The following is a 16,991-nucleotide window of genomic DNA, read 5'->3' as shown; positions in this document are numbered from 1 at the left end:
GAGTGCTAACACTTAAAAAATAACTGACAAAAAGGTGGCATTGCTTGGTGCTATTACGAGCATACTATCAAACTAGACACTGTGTTTTATTTCAGATCTGAACAGCTGTGTCGACAAAGTGTTAGGAATTCACATGTTGAAGTAAATGTTGAGCAAGCATAACCCTTTTAACATACATCCCATCAACCCAAATGTAATCATTTTATTGATAAATGGGTTTAATTTAACAGTCTGCGTAAAAAAATTATTTTTATAAAAATCATTTAAAGTCAACCCTTTCATTACAAAACAAAATAGCCCTGTAGAGCGAAATCTATTACGTCAGGTATTTTCTCTGATCACAGACAGACACAGTTGAATGAATGAAGAACCCCTGTCAATACACAGCTGTGTGAAAAGGTTCTGTGTTTGTGTGGCTGTTGTCTGATTGCTTTAGGTAGGCTGACTATGTCCAGACAAACTGGAGTTTTATTATGTTTACCAAAAGCATAAAGGTATTCTCACGTATTAAAAAAAACAAAGCTTCACCACTTAAAAAAGGATCTCAAACAGTCAGATAAGCCTAGGACATTTCAGTTGCACAGGTCCATTTGTAATGACAGAAGAAATGCTGGCATTGGTGAACAAAGCTGATTTGTAGATATCTATCAATAGTGTTCCCCACCCCAGTTTCTCTGACCCATACAGAAACTGGGATTTTTCTGCTGAAAACTCTGTTAGCTAGCAGCCAAAAGGACACTTCAAGTGTGGTCACACACTAAAAGTGGAAACAAACCAAGTGCTAGCACGACTGCCTACAAGAGACTGCTATGATTTAAGTTTTAATGCATCCTCATCTCTCATGGTTATTCTATCAGCTGAGAATCAACTCAAGAACAGTAAAAAGTCAAAAGCAGGAAAAGAAAGAAAGAAAAAAAAAGAGGGGAAAAAGGCTTGTCCAAGAATTTCTGACCCTTTAGACACAGACAGAGTGAAACTGAGACCTCATTCCTCCATAATGGCTCAAAACAGCTGTTGCATAGGCAATTCACACAGTGCTTATGGGACACAGAGCACTCCATCACGCCAACAGTACAATGCTGATGTGTAGTGTAGAGGCTGAGACTTTTCTGCTGGAGGGAAGGGAGGTCACTGGGTGTTATGGGTAGACTGGATCCTTACCCTCTTTGTTACCTGCTGAGGCTATTTTTTCTTGAATGCAGCCAGTTCTTTTTGAATCTCTGCAAACTTTGGCCGATTCTCAGGCTTGTACTCCCAGCACCTCTGCATGATTTTGTAGACCTCCTCTGGGCATTTCTGAGGGCACGACATTCTATAGCCTGCGTTGGCCGAGAGATGGATATTGAATGTAGCTTAGATCAATAACTTTCAAATAATGAAGGTTAAAAAGGCTGACCCAAAACAATGAGTAAACTTTAAAACAGCTCAAAAAACACAGCAAAATTAGTGCGCTGCTCTCCTCTTAGAAAGCAATTTTCTATGACCACTGACCCATATACAATAAACCAGTCAACACAATGGCTGAGTACACGTAATGTTTGTCGAGTAAGACCTCCTGTTTTTCAGTTGCTATAAAATTTAATAGGAAAAGTCTGTATATTTTCCCTTGGGCTGGAGTTACAACAGTTTTCTTGAGTCCAAAATTACCACAGTTCATACAAAGGCCACAGAAACAGAGACTCTCCCTCTCAAATTGTGTACAAACAGTTGTGTACTCTTACATTTTTAACAAATATAATGTCAGTAACAATGCTAATATGAGCAATTCCCAAAACAGTCCCATATAGCTCCTCTGAATACACTTCACTACAGATTTATATGAGATCACTGCACGTTTACATGCCATCACATCCAACTAGTTACTGCAACCAAAAGGTGCTTGAATATTGCTTTGTGTAACATACCCTTTGTCTGTAACTGAAAAGAACGTTACCAGAAAACTGCCTAAAACTCGCAGATAATTAGTATATGCCAAACCAAAAAAAACCCAATCAAAACACAGAAGGACACCCCTTTACCTTTCTCCACTTGTTCTCGAGCCTGCTGGTTGGTCATGCCTGGGTAGGGACACACTCCCAGACTGAAGGTCTCCCAAAGGAGAATCCCATAGCTCCACACATCACTCTCTGAGCTGTATCTCCCTGAGACAAAAACAAAATAAAACAAAATTAAAAAATACGGGCTTGGAATGAGTTATGGGACAGTTACAGGATCCAGAGTGTAAGCTCGTTACTATACATTTTCATATTCAGCACATTCTGCTCCAGACTAATGCAATCAAATACTTTATTTTATCCTTCTGTGCCCCATGAGAAGATAACAGCCTCTTAACATTATTACCATCACTTCCACATGGCAACCAATCCATCCAGCCAATGACTGTTAAGATGACTGACAGACTAACTGCTGTAAGCTTCCAAACGTCTTTACCATAATTCAGAGCCTCCGGTGCGGTCCACTTTATAGGGATCTGTTTCAGGCCAGAGGATGAGTAGATCCCATCATCCTCTTGTCTTGACATCCCAAAGTCACTGATCTTCAGCAGGTTGCTCTCTCCCACTAGGCAGTTACGGGCGGCCAGGTCCCTATGCAAGATTCATGAACACTGTCACTACTGCAGCCCACACACACTCCCTCATTACAGCAGGAGGACAAGCTATGAGAAGAGTTTATTCATGTTTTTACCCCCTAAACACACAGACAGAAATTCAGAAAACATCTTGAGGTCAATTAGTGAACCAATTCAATCAATCACTTAATTGGTTACTCAGAGAAAACATGCAAAAATGGGCACACCTGGTGAGGTAATTCTCTTTTTAGGTATAAGGGAAACTAATGCAGTGTTATCAACTACTGAAAGAGCCATTTTCAACTGCTGAGCACATCATTCTTCTCTGTCACTAGTATCTGTAACTATATATCTATATATGTAGTATCCGTAACTATATATCTATATATGTAGTATCCGTAACTATATATCTATATATGTAGTATCCGTAACTATATATCTATATATGTAGTATCTGTAACTATATATCTATATATGTTGCAGAAGTGAAATGGCGACTTCTCTTTTCAGGTTTCTCAAAACTCTGTGACAATAAATTTCTTAGTTTGCAAAGAAGTTTCACATTTCTATAGCTATTTCAAATGAATGTCTATAAAGGCTCTGATTAATAAATATAATTAAATATAATTCTGGCCTTATCTCTCTGGAATCTGAGACTACACCTTTGCAAGGCAACCTGATGAGCCCCACACTGGCATGAGATCCACTACATTGGTGCAAGTACTCAACTGGGTCTGCTCTGACTTAAGTCATGGTTCTGTCTGACCCTATTTATCTTTTTTATTTATTATTATTATTATTTTTTTTTAGTTTTTCTCATCAGCAAACCATCTAACACGACGCCAGCAACAGTGATGTTGTTACATTTGTCTGCCTGACAGAAGAATCCTATCCAAAGAAGTGTGCATCAAGAAGTTGCTTTTAGAAAGGTGAGAAACAATTCTCTGTGCTCCACTCCCATTCCAATTTCCTTTTCTAATCTCAGAGGCTGGCAGCAGAGATAGGGCTTCGGCTATTTCCCATCATTTCTCACAGGTGCACTACCCTATTAGGCTGTCACTAAAATCGCCCGGGTGATATGAGGGGGGAAAAAAAAGTGCTTCACTACCACAGCCACACTCTTCCATCTCAGCAACATCATCTCTGTGGGAAAAAGGTTTTCAGCATAATGGAGACATGGCTCTGAGAGATGACAGTTCATTTCAGGACCGGCAGAACAGTGAACTCTAGAGCTCATGACTGAGACGTTACATTTATGCTGTCACTGGGCCCTCAGCGTGACTGACGGGAGGCTACGCCACAGTATGAAACTAAAGCTTTGTTCGTACTCTAGGCAATGTTGACTTACTGAATGGATTTTAATCCTTTAAAAAGACCCACGGCCAATATCAGAGTGAAGTGACCTACCCATGTGACAGAAGATATGTTGTATTGTCTATTTAGACAGACCCTCAACATCCGTCTGATTTGTGTAACACATGAGGGGAAAAACAGCTGCAGTGTGACTGTACGTTACAGTTAGGAAGAGAGAAAAGGATTTTTATGCTGCTCACCCTAATTATACTCTGACGTTTTTGAACCTGAAATGCTGAAAATAGGCTGCAGCTTCAAGTAGGAAGAAACTGCCCATGATGAGAAAGTAAACAGCACCAAATCTTTGAGAGCATTTTTCCCTTTTTACTAGAACTTTCTATGCCTCCTGGATCAACCGTCTACAGTGGCTCATCTCACCTATGGATACAGTTCTTGAGCTCCAGATAAGCCATGCCCGCGGCAGCATCTAAAGCAAACTTCACCAGCTGTTTGGTCTTCAGGTCTTCCTTTTTCTTCCGCAAGAACGATAAAAAGTCCCCACCTGTGAAGACACACAAAGGCAGCGGACAAACAGGTTGTCACACCTGTTGTTAAAACTGTAACAAAGAAAACGCTTTAAAAGTATTTCAAGCAGCCAGTTGTTTTAGGCTGACAAGACGGATGGACGGTTTTAAATATGAAAACTACAACTGTCAGCTCAGGTTTAAAAGGGGGACATTACAGAGAGGTTATACCGGTTTAAACAGAATTTGAAGATGTGGGCATACCAACCTGACACCAGCTCCATCACTATATAAATAGGTTGTCTTTGTGTGCAGACCCCTATTAACTTTACAATGTTGGGATGGTCATACTGCTTAAGGATCCTGCAAAGAGGAAAACATGGTCAGGAAAACGTCAAATATAACTCGTGCTTCATGTTCTGCTTACTTAACATCCTGTAAGTGAACTTTCAAATCATGTTACTTGTCATATATCCCATCCGAAAATCTTTTTTTTTTTTACTATCTCACCTGCTTTTCGTGTACTTCCAAAGAACGACTATACACTGCAGGCAGTTTTCAATGAACTCACCGTGCCTCTGACAGGAACTTTATCTTCAGGTCTTGGGGCAGATCTTCTTTGCAGGTTTTTACTGCCACTGGAGTCTTGTCTCTCAATGTTCCTTTGTAGACTTCACCAAAGTTTCCCTGAGAGAATAAATGATTCACATAAAAACTGTAACTTCTATTCTATATGGAAAAAAGCAAAACATCTGTCACAAAGCAGTACACCAGTAATTCCTCTGCATACAGTTTTGGCCTGAAGCTATGTTCACTTGGCGATGACAAGAAAACAGAGTGGATTAGAGCAGAACAAACCATACGGTACTCACTTTGCCCAGAAGGTCTCCAAGAATAACATCTTCATGATTAAGAATCCATTTTTTATCCTGTGTGGACAGGAAAATGACACAAAAACCTCGTCGTTAAATTACCAACGCTTACAGCATGAGCAAAGCAAACTTAAGTTCTGGTTAAACAGTTTGTTCATCAAAGGCCTTGATCCAGTGGAATAGAATCAAACCGCACAGCCTCAAACGTGTCCTTCATGAATCAGTCCCATCATTTAAAAACCAATTTACTCTTTCCACAGTCAGGAACTCCTTTGAGACGCACGGTCAAAATATGTCTTGTGATGTAGACTGAGCTGTACATGCAGTGCTCAGAGAAATATATTCTCTGAAACCTTGCCTACTTTAACACAGGGACATTTTACAGATTAAGGTGAGGTCATTTAATACCCTTGATAAGTCTAATTAGGACAGTAAAGTTGACAAAAGCAAATCTGTTGAAATTTTGAACCGATCCTGCCAAAATAATTGCTTCAACTGTCTTTGCTGCATGTACAGTAACTGAGTTACTCTACATAATTTCAGTTGTATTTAGATATGGGCTTTAACTCAGTTACTGATAAAACTCTCTATTTTGTTATTTCTGAGTAATTCTGTTGTAGATTTCCAAGTGTCTTGGATTATTGTCCTACTTCATTAATTTCTGGTTTAGCCAACGCTTTGTGGCAGATGGCCTGACATTCTGCTAAAGCGTTCACTGGCACATTACAGAATTCATGGTTGACTCAGTGACTCCAAACTGCCCAGTAATGATGGAACAAAGCAGTCTCTAACTAATATACCCTCATCACCATGCTTTACAGTCGGTAAGAGATTCTTCAGTTTTTCGTTTGCAAATAACTATCCATCACCATCCACCTTTGATTCCTCTGTCCAAAGCGGCCTCAAGCAGTACTATGTTCTTAAATCTTTCTAACAAAGCCAGGTTACCCATGACCAAACAGAGGCTAAGAAAATACTGATCAAAGCCATGAGTATTTATGGGTTTTGTCTCATACGGCAGAGATTTTGGGGGTTTTTTGGACCTCTCAGATACACCACATTTGTTGAAAGTCTTCTCACAGCTGAGGCATTGATCCCTGATTGTGACATTGTTGATGTTGACTATGACAGGCCTTGGTAGATGGCCAGTGACTTTTTAATCTATAATTACAATCTGTAGTGGAAAGAACTGATTTGAAACCACTCCCAGAAAGATGGGGCATCTAACTGTGATGATATTTCAGGCGATGATAAAGCTTGTGTTGAAGTAAATGTTCCTGCCTAAGAAATTTTATGTCCTATAATTGCAACAAAATTAAGATCAAATACCAACAGGTCCAAAGCTAGGGCTGAAGTAAATTTTACTGCATCACAAAATTCTCTTCCTATAACTGCAACATGAATATTAGATATCAGGTCAAAATATGTTTTCTCAGGGGCTGTACTTTCTAACAGTACTGTATATTACACGTCTGTGTATCCCACTGACTTTCAAGTAACCAGTGTTCACAGGTAATGATAAACTCATGGTATATCTTCGAGGGAACAGTGAGAGAACTTGTCTCAACTAAAAGAAAAAAAAAAAAAAAACAAACAAACTGGTGAGAAATACACACAAGCTGTGTCACAGTGACCAAGTCACAGCTTGACCTATGAAAGGCATGACACAGGTGAAGAGGTGAAATTGACATGTTCTGCTTTGGATTGATGAAAGAGAAAAGCCTCAAAGCATCCGTTACTCTCCACAACTAAATGAACTGTTGGAAACTGAATGTCTCAATTAAACAGCATGCTTCAAAATAAACACATAATATCACAATGTGAAGGAAACAGAAGAAGAAGGTCCATCTTTTATAGCTGCTTTTTATGCCCTGTCCCTCTGAGGGCCATTTTTTATGCTCAGTGCTTTTTTTAATTTTTCCAAATATAGGCAGTTCCATCCCAGTGCCTTTGTATGTGTGAACTCTCTAAATGAACTCAGACTCAGTAAATCAAAGAGTCAGTGAATGAAAGAGCTGGTCTGAGCTCAGTTCAGTTTTCAGTGTGGCTCTCCTTATGTGCACACTGTGAGCACAAAGCTCACCCCATTCACTTGTTGCCAAGGAGTTTCTGACACGACCTTTTGGTTCAGAATTGAAGGGAGCCAGTACTCTTTCATCATCTTTTAAATGAAAGGACAACATGATAAAAAAAAAATAAACCCTGCCTTGTTTTGTTATCAGTTTTTCACTTCCTGGTTCCCTTAAAAATAGGGATTTCCCCCCAAGACAATTAGTAATGTATATGAAAACACACTGAATGCCACAGTTTGCCTGGAACCTCCCCCACATGTTTCAGAGGCCAGCTTTCTTCACAGGAGTACAGTCTGATTAAAAAAAATCTGAATAGCATTCGGTGTTCTGGAGGGTGATGAAGCTGATGGCACATGGCTGGTCATGCTGTGTCCAAATCACAGCCAGAGGATAGAGAACAATTAAAAAAAAACACAGCAGGCGTAACGAGAACACCCATTAACAACACATTAATGATCATGTCAACAAAAAGACCGTTACAATCAACAGCTAAAAGGCCATATAATCGATGACTCAGTCATGCTATCTTTATGACTAACCTGGGTGTTATCTACCTTAACAACAGTACTTCATCAGCAGTTCTTACAAATAAATTCTCTAAACAGACGTGGTCCTTCGGTTATCTCTGCAGGTTGGAAAAGCTCCACATTCGTGTGACTTGACAAAGTTTGCATTCTTCAGGCATATTGTGTTAAACAGTTTGATAACTGACATATTGGTCATAAAGCACTACAAGACTAATTTTGATAGATCACTGTTATGCGTTTTAAACATCCAATGAAAAAAAATTAGGATAAAGTTCTCTCACAAACCCTACTTCCAAGTAAATGCAGAAAAGAAAAGTGAATCACCTTGATGACTGGGTTTAAAAGCACAACTCCAGACTTTTTGGTAATGACTTGCTTTGTTGTGTAATGATGTTCTATCAGCTGTGGAATGGTTGGAAATCCAGTGCCCTCAAACCGATATAGATTCTGTGAGAGGGGAACAGAATGGCAAAGGTTTCATTACTCGGCGCATGCAGAATTAAAACCCACTCAGACATGTAAAGTGACCAATAAGAGAATCAAATGGGAACATTTTCAAAGTTTGTGAATTCCAATAAGCAATACTGGTCTGTCATTACGGTGCAAAAGCTGAAGGTCTCTACAATCAGTCTCTGAGTCACCATTATACAGTATGACAACAACTCTCAGCCACAACAGAAAGCACTCACTGCATTCTTTTCTTTTCTTAATTGCTTCTTTATCCATCACAGCCCTGTAAAAAAGTGTTTGTTGTACTTTTGGAGACCTAATGTGTACAATGGACGCTTAAATTTAATCTGGCGAGTGGTCTTTTAACAGTGACATCTGCTGCTGTGCGCTATGGGAGGTTTACTTCAGTGATTAATTTAAACTCACGTCGGCGAACTGGATGATGAAGTGCCTTCTTTGTGCGTCCGAGAAAACAGACAGCACATACTCTCCAGGTTTTCCATGGCTCTCTCGCACCAAAAAGTCTCCTTGCTGTTTGAGCAGTTCTTGGGCCTCAGTTCTGGGAATGGCTCCGTGATACCATTCCTGTTCAGCCAGAGGTTTCTCACTGGTAGGTATCACATCGAAAAACTGGGGGGAAAAAAGCATTTTGGCAGTTAGACGATTTCATTCAGTTGGTCAACAAAGCTGTAGGTCTCAAAAATGTAAATTTGATAAGGTCTTTGTCTTCGAAACACAGACTGAGTAACTCAGGTTTATTTTTTTGTAAACAAAATGACAAAAAACCTAACTCAGTGAAACGTATTACTGACTCATACTCACACTAAATTTACTGAAATACATTCATTTTAACAGCTCAGTTGATGTGAGACATGAATGCAAACTGCAGATCTCTCACTGTCCTTACAGTGTGACGTGGCACCCATCCAGGTCTCCTTCACAAACATCATTACATGTGCACACACACACAATATACATAAAAGATGTAGCACTTACTGAAGACGATCCTAGGACAGACTTTGGTGAGCGAATTATGCCAGCGATGGAATTTCGAAGGGTGTCGAACTTTGATATCCTGTCTTTGCTTTTATCCTAAAACATGAAGAGATATGTGTTTAACAAACACTACGTATGAGTGCACTTCACATCAAATATTAAGGCTATCGCACACTTCTACTAAAAACTCCAGAGGAGTCCTCAAAACCAAACTGATCACTCTTATTTGTTTGTCCCTATTAAGTTTGGTCATAGGGGTTTGTCCGACTTCAATAACAATAGCAAACCGTTTTCACATTTGCACCGGCCTTTGAAAAAACTGTGCTTTGGAACAAAGTTTTGGGGAATTGAAAAAAAGTGTGGATGCAGATACTTCACACGGTCATAAATCTCTAGAGTTCTTTTTCTGAAGAAGAGCTTTTTAGTATTGAAAAGTTAGTATATTTATGATCGAATACCACATAAAATGGCATGTAAGAACTCTACTGGACACTTCCCTCTGCAAGCTTTTCATTGTATCTCTTCTTTGTGTTTCACATATAGCTGAGCTAACCCTGCAGTATATGTCGGTGTTTTAACGTTCACACAAATGCAGTGACAGAATAGGGATGTGGTAGAACTGTGGCTTCTACACCTTTCACGTGAGGAAAAAATCCACAACACATTTCTTTTTTTCCCATTTTGCAAGGTGAGAAATGTTTCAAAGTCTGATAGGCGTGAATACTTTTGAAAAGGTTTTAAAAAGCAGAGAATTCACCAGAGGTATATGACTGAAAGCACCACATAACCAAAAAAGATTATGAACAATTTTAATCAAACACTTCAGTGCTAGCGTCTACAACAGTGTAATTCCAACACTGCGTAGTGCATTTGCATGTGAAAACTACACTTTTCATTTATGAGCTGCCCTGTACCCACAGATTAATTATTAAGTAAAATTTTAAATCAAGTCGGCCAGGGATAGAAAGGGAAAAATGAGGGCACAGTGCCCCCATCAGTCCATCAGAATACCAGCAGCTAGTCTCTGACATACCCTGGATTACACCAGTAAAATATAGCACAGCATATCCTTGCACACTGGGGCGACTACAATGTGAATCAATGACAAACATTTGTCAGTAATAATCAATTATTATTTCCTGGAAGTACCTATAAAACTTCTAGAAACCCCTAACTGAGAACAAATTTCATTCTGCATTACTTGATGGCTCTCATCAGAGCCACATCAGAAAACTCAAGAATGTTACGACTGACAATGGGAGAGTTCACTGTGGTGTGTGGGTGTCTGTGGGCCTCCACTGTCAGACAAAATATATGCTTCTACTGATTTAAGGATAAGCAGAGGTTATCTGCAGGCAGCTGTGGCCAGTCTGATTAAATTCAGCTTTAGTGAGCACGTTGCACAGGCTAAAGCAGACACACTGATGGGCAAAAGAAGATTAATGTCAAAGGCTATGTCCTGCGTGTCAACACATTTACCACACTCCTCACACTATCTCTACAGACACACAACACACAAGTGTGAGACATTTGAAAGTCCTAAAATCTCCGTTCAGCGCGGATACGCTGCATGTATCGCTGACATAACCTGAGAGGAAGAGTGAGAGTGAATACGAGTGAAAAGACCATGTTAGAATTCAGTCAAATCAATCTGACATGTCAGGTCAGGTCCTGAGCCTTCAAACAAATGAAATAATGATGTGTCGCTGTTTGTTTATTTCCTAACACATTCAAGCAGTACGAGCACACTGGAGTGACAGCACTGACCACTGAGTTACAGTGCATCTGCCACAAGACTTCCTACAGTGGTACCAAGCAAGTCTGGCCTCGTTCGTCATCGTGCATCCCACCCTTACAAGTCAGTAATCTGACAGTGTGAGTTAAAAACAAAAGTGACTGACCATTGAATTGACTGAACGGGCATCCTCTTCGTAGTTAAGCACAGGTGGAGGCTCTTTGCCATCATTCTCTTGCATCTTCTGCTCCAGCAGGTCTTTCTGCACACTCAGCTTGGCCTCAGAGCATCGCAACAACTGCACAGTCTGCTTCAGCTCCTCCAGGGACTGCTTTTGACTGAGCAACAACACAACACTGGCACACAGAGAGAAAGACAGCGAGAGAGGGAGAAAGGGAGGGGGAGAGGGAGAGGGAGAGGGAGAGGGAGGGAGAGGGACAGGGGAGGGAGATAATACTTTTTTAATCTCTTTATGAATGTTTTGGGGATCTTCTTTTCTTTAAGATTATTTAATAAGAAGAGGGGACAGGCTGGTGTGGATTTCACATCAAAACGCAATCATGACTAAGACATAAAATTCCTCAGAACATCTCGACGACTCAGTAATGAGCTACAACCACAGAGGACAGGAGCAGCCTACAGTGCAATATTCTGACGAGAATCCTGACAATAGCAGTTCGGATGACGGCCTCTCGCTGGACATTCTTGGAACATGAAAACATACAGGTCACAGCATACGGCGAAGGGCCCTGGGCCGTGGTCAGTGTTAATAAAGGGTGATCGTGCCTCAGGGAGGAGGGACTGTATCATTATCTTTTCTGAGAGATTATCCAGCAGACCTTAAAGAATGTGCTGAGCGCTGGAGTCCAAACTATGATGACAGCGCAGCTCAATGAGTTCTCGCGTCGGCCGCTTTCATGTTCACCGTCCATCAAGCACAGCTAAGACCAACAGCCTGCTTATAACTCCAACCCCCAAACCGGCCTGTCTCCCTTACAACAATGGCAGCAGCAAGCAGGCTGTGTCAACGTCTGCCTGCTTTTACACCTCTGAGGATATCTCTAGGTTAGATCTCAACATGGGTTACGGTTTGACCACGTGCGAAGTGTGGGGACTGTGAACTGAGAAGGAAATTTGAGTGTGGTTTCTGTAACAGAGGTCTGAACAAAACGCAGTGTGACGTCTATGTTGCACATACTCTGACTTCTTTTCACAGGTTCTGGTGGACTCTTCAATCTTATTCTCCAGATCGAGGAGGAGTTCCTCTTTACTGCGCAGACTCTGCTGGGTGACGAGAAGCTCCTCTGACATGGATTTCAGCCTGGAGAGGGAAATCCAAACAATAGATCAACATGGTCTTTAAATCGCCAACTTGCCACCAGCACATTAACAAACAGCTCAGTGAGCCCTCCATTATACATCACTCAGTCATCCGTCAAGCGCTGTAACAGAGACCATGCAGAACTAAGTCAACCTAAAGTAACTTTCCATAACAAATATAGGAACCACGCACCAGCACACTGTTTGGTAAAACTGAACATACCATCAAATAAACAAATCATCCATTCAAGTTTAACGTGCAATGCTACATAACTAGTAGGTGGCAGAGCAGGTGAGTTCTGACAGGGAAAGGTACAACCTTGTTCAACCAGCATGTCATTTTTGTCGACAAAGACAGATGAACTCACATTGCTTGTAAGTTGTCTGCTGTCAAATTGTTCCAGAGAATCTCATTGGCTTGAAGGTTTTCTGTTTCCTCTAATAGTGAGACATCAAATTCTACACTTGGCTCTTTGGTTTCTGGCAATCTAGGAAAAAGAGTCTGTGTTGGTTAAAATGAAAATGGAAAAAAAAAAACATTTTAAAACTGATAGGAGTAATTTAATAATGCTTACCTATATACTTCGATGAAGTTCTCATATTCTGTCACAGGATCAATTTGTTCGATCGAAGTGTGGATTTCTTTGTGGACCTTGACTATTTCATCTGTTAAAAGACTAGTGATCTCACTGTATTCTTCCAAAATCCCCTTTCTGTAGGACAAAATACAAAGATAGAAAAATAATGCCTAAACACCAGAAACACATACGCAGAATAAACTCTTTACAAGGACACCATTTGGCTTCACCTGACAGGACATCAGTAATTTCCTAGGCATGTATACAACACAGGGTGAAATGTAGTATGGACCACAAGTCATTCTGACTCTGTCATGGTATGTGCATCAGTGTACTCTAGTTCAACTCAAGAGCGGCAAGAACAATCATTCTCTTCTTATGGATTAAAGCTCCGTCAGATTATGAAACACTGTGATTAAAACCAGCTTAACAGGTAATCCTGCCGCAACTGCGACTCGCTGGATTTGGTGCGTGACAGAGTTCTTCCACTCCTCACGGCAGTGGTTACAACAAACAGTTAAAACTGCAACAGATTGAGGCGGCCTGTGTGTACAGTGACATTCACGGCTCAATGTGCGGCGGAGCTGTGCTTTAACCACTTGCAGGCGCCGCTGTCCTGTACAGCTGTGAAGGCTTGGAGGAGATTTTCTGCTTTTGTGGTACGACTTCAGTACGCCCACTTCTATATTTTGTGAATTAAGTGCTGTTGTCTACCTACCCTGTATCTTATTTTGCTTTGAGTCAACAGCCCTGCGGTTGAACACTGACACTTTAGGTCTAAAAAGAGCTTCTTACAGCAGTTTGTGTCAGACCACACTTACAGAGCACTGATCATGTCCTCCTGCATCCTCTGCAGAGAGTCCAGCAGCAGGGGCAGCGTGCTGTCATGATAGGTCTCCTGATGGAGCTGGGCACTCCTCACCGCCAGCACATACTGGTTATGCAGGTTATGGAGCTTCATGGTTGCTTTGTCATAGCGCTCACGTGCCTTCTCCGGCTCTTTACCTGAGGAGACACCGGAAGACAGACCACTTACTAACCGTCCCAGAGAAGATGACGAGAAGCTGAGGCCAGACCGCGCAGAGAACTGCGCGAACTGGAAACAACTGCACTGTGGAAACATACACTTCAACAGCAAGAAAATAACACACATACATAGCATGACTGTTTACCCACCCAAGTCATGGTTAAAGCATTTCAAATAGTAATGTCTTTCCACCTCACTCTAAATATGACCAAAGGTTAAAACTAACCTGCATGTTCCACCACTTAAAAATTCAAGTGAAACAGGAAAGTGAAAGCATCGAAAATGAAACCAAACAGTATTTACATTTGACAAAGTTTGTCTTCTGCTGAGATTTATTAAAGGATAACACACTCTTTGCTGCAAACTCTACTTCTACTGACAACATACACATGTGTCATCCTGTAAACATCTTACAGGATGACACATGCTTCTTGCCACTTTGAAGTATCATTCAAATTTGAAGCAATTTTCACTTTTCGGGTTTATTAAGTTCATCTGAAGAGTTGAGGAGAATGTAAATGTTACCTTTAGCAACTGCTTCTCTGTACTTCTCTTTGGCACAGTGGGCATCCTTACTTAACTGTCTGTAGACACCTTTCAACTTCTCAAGGTCATTTTTTGTAACCTGTAAAAGAACAACGCAAAATGTATGAATACAGCTCAATAATGTCACATTTCCTGCCAGATTTTGATGAAACCCAGAGATACTGATTCGGAAACACTGCAATTCAACGATCAACACAGAATTGAGTAGAAGAAAATTACAGGTTAGGTGAGGTGAACTGTTCATAATGTAACTTCACATTAAGCACCCCAATAAAACATCAGCTTAAATGTCGGTGTTAAAAACATCAGGTTTGAGAGGGAGGGTTCACCTTGGTCATCTCAGACTCTAATTGCTGGTGAAAGTTCTGGTAGCTCCTCTTCACCTGCTGTTTGTCTTTGATCATCATGGTGAGGCGATGAAGAGGCCCTGAGTTCAGTTCCTCGGCATGGGACTTCATTATCTTACTCAGCTGCTCTGTCTGCTGGACCAGGTGAGCCCACGACTAACAGGGGAAGAGGAGAAACGCAGAACACAAGCTGAGATGATCAAATTTATCGATTGTGAAAGTTTGCAGACGACAAAGTAATTTGACCCGCCCCCAACCCTGCATGACACAAAAAGGAAACACTTACCTATGATAGGTGTGTAAAAAATACATTTGAAGCATGCATGCCAAAACATTTGTGTTTTGATTGCATATTTGTGTCTTATGAACATAATCTCCAAACACACTTTAACCCTAGCCATTGTCCTGAAAGCGGAAAAAACAACTCTACTTTTCTGCAGGTGATTGAGAAGAACCACAGGTGAACAGGAGGAGTTACATTTCAGTGCTAAGTCCAAGAGACACATACTAAAGTCAAATCGGAGTTAACCTGCATCTGAGCATACAAAGTTTGGGCACAACATGACTGGGCTCAGCTCTGTCGACCTTAAATGTGTATGCCGTGGCAGGGCTGAGGGGTTACCTTAGAGACGTTGCTGATGTAATTAAGCTGGGAGGAGTTGTCATGCTTGTCCACCTGTTGGCTGATGTTGAGGAGAAGTGAGGCGTACTCTTTGTCGCTCTTTACTCGCAGGGTCATAAAACGTTTGACTGTTTCCAGCAGCTTCAGCTCCCAGTCCTGCAGCTTGATAAGGCTCTCATGGGAGTTGCGCAGGTCCTGCCCAAACCCCATCTTCCTCTGAAGGCTCACAGTTTGTCTGGCATTCAGGGGGGGGCTACCCTCAGGTCTGCATGACTCCTACTCCTGGGCCAGAGACACAGACATGGCCAAATGAACTCAAGTTCAGATACAGATTCAGAAAATTCCTCATTTATTGTTTTGTCTGCATGAAAAAGCGACCATTCTGATATTTATTAAGTAAATAATTCTGACTAAAAGAACGCTAATACAATTATGGCTGAGTCACTGGATTTCTTTTTACAATTCCTAATTGTTCAAATATGTGTGTGTTGAATCTCAATTCACTGAAAATGTCTTTAAAGACTTTTAACTTTTAACTTTTCTTTTTAAACTGCTAAATGATCAACACTGACAGCCTCACGTGCACCTATGTCGTTACAAAACGTGTAAATAAAGGGCAGACGGAAGCTACCACAACAACAACCTCCCACAGCTATTGGAAAACACACTTCTTTTATGCTGCTGTAACAAATGACAGCTGCCACTGCTTGGGCTGTTGAACTCTGAGGTTTCTTTCACCATGACTTACCACACACACATCATGGAAAACTCAAAAATGGTGCATTCTTCTCTTTGACCTCCTCAGTCAACTTTCTGCAATGAATCAGAAGCTGCTACAGACCAGCAAAAATAGTACAAAACATGGCCTGACCTGTGTGTGTTCGCATGCCAGAAATGTATAGCAGCTTATGGGGACTAACATCTTCCACAGGGGTAAAGTTATCTTTATTCTCCTTTAAATGTGTTCCCAATAGACATAGCTTCCTTTTCAAACAAAAAAGTGCCAGATACATAAACTAGACGTACATATTCATGTGTAAGTGCTGGTATATGAAACAGAATGTGTTATGCTATAGTGTTGTGGTCCATGAAGACTGAACCCCAGAAAATCTCTGGCACCCGGTAACTGAAATATAGAATATGGAATGATGTCTGACAGCTTCCCTGGCTGATGCAGAAACGTGTCTTAAAATGTGTTAATTGTGTTTGTGTGGCCATTTATCAACAGACATCTCAAGTGCAACTTGATTTGACTGATACAAAGGCCGATATGCATGCATTGCTCAGGAAGTGGCCACCCAGTCTACAGCTAAAACAAGTGTTGCATCTACAACATGACCATCCCCGTACCTTCTTTTTTACATTACATCTTCCTGTTAGTCTGGCTTTTGCATTAACAGAATAAATCCTCACATATCTAATAAAAGGAAACAGCTGTTTTTAATAAACAACTACCATGTTTGTTTATGAAAATACTGTACACGTTGAGAGCTGGGAACAAATGTTATAACCT

General features: G+C 40.9%; 1 protein-coding gene across 2 annotated transcripts; it reads right to left on the bottom strand.

Annotated features, from left to right (window-relative positions):
• Window positions 1–960: 960 nt before the first annotated feature.
• Window positions 961–15,721, bottom strand: fer (fer (fps/fes related) tyrosine kinase). Of its 2 annotated transcripts, none has more exons than XM_030769044.1 (18): window positions 15,479–15,721; window positions 14,839–15,012; window positions 14,489–14,588; window positions 13,758–13,941; window positions 12,934–13,071; window positions 12,727–12,846; window positions 12,237–12,359; window positions 11,205–11,394; window positions 9,298–9,399; window positions 8,734–8,937; window positions 8,182–8,304; window positions 5,259–5,315; window positions 4,958–5,073; window positions 4,655–4,749; window positions 4,301–4,424; window positions 2,431–2,585; window positions 2,019–2,141; window positions 961–1,319 (listed from the first exon to the last, which is right to left on the bottom strand). In XM_030769044.1, the coding sequence occupies exons 1-18, from the start codon at window positions 15,686–15,688 to the stop codon at window positions 1,183–1,185; spliced, it is 2,475 nt and encodes an 824-aa protein (XP_030624904.1). In that variant the 5' UTR covers window positions 15,689–15,721; the 3' UTR covers window positions 961–1,182. The 2 variants fall into 2 exon arrangements, with proteins under 2 accessions (XP_030624904.1, XP_030624903.1); XM_030769043.1 differs by having other exon boundaries at window positions 9,304–9,399.
• Between the last annotated feature and the right edge of the window lie 1,270 nt (window positions 15,722–16,991).

This window comes from Chanos chanos, chromosome 3, assembly GCF_902362185.1.
Source record: "Chanos chanos chromosome 3, fChaCha1.1, whole genome shotgun sequence".
Lineage (NCBI taxonomy): Eukaryota > Metazoa > Chordata > Actinopteri > Gonorynchiformes > Chanidae > Chanos > Chanos chanos.
Note: the sequence above shows the minus strand (reverse complement) of the source record. Positions and strands in the feature narration are given on the sequence as shown.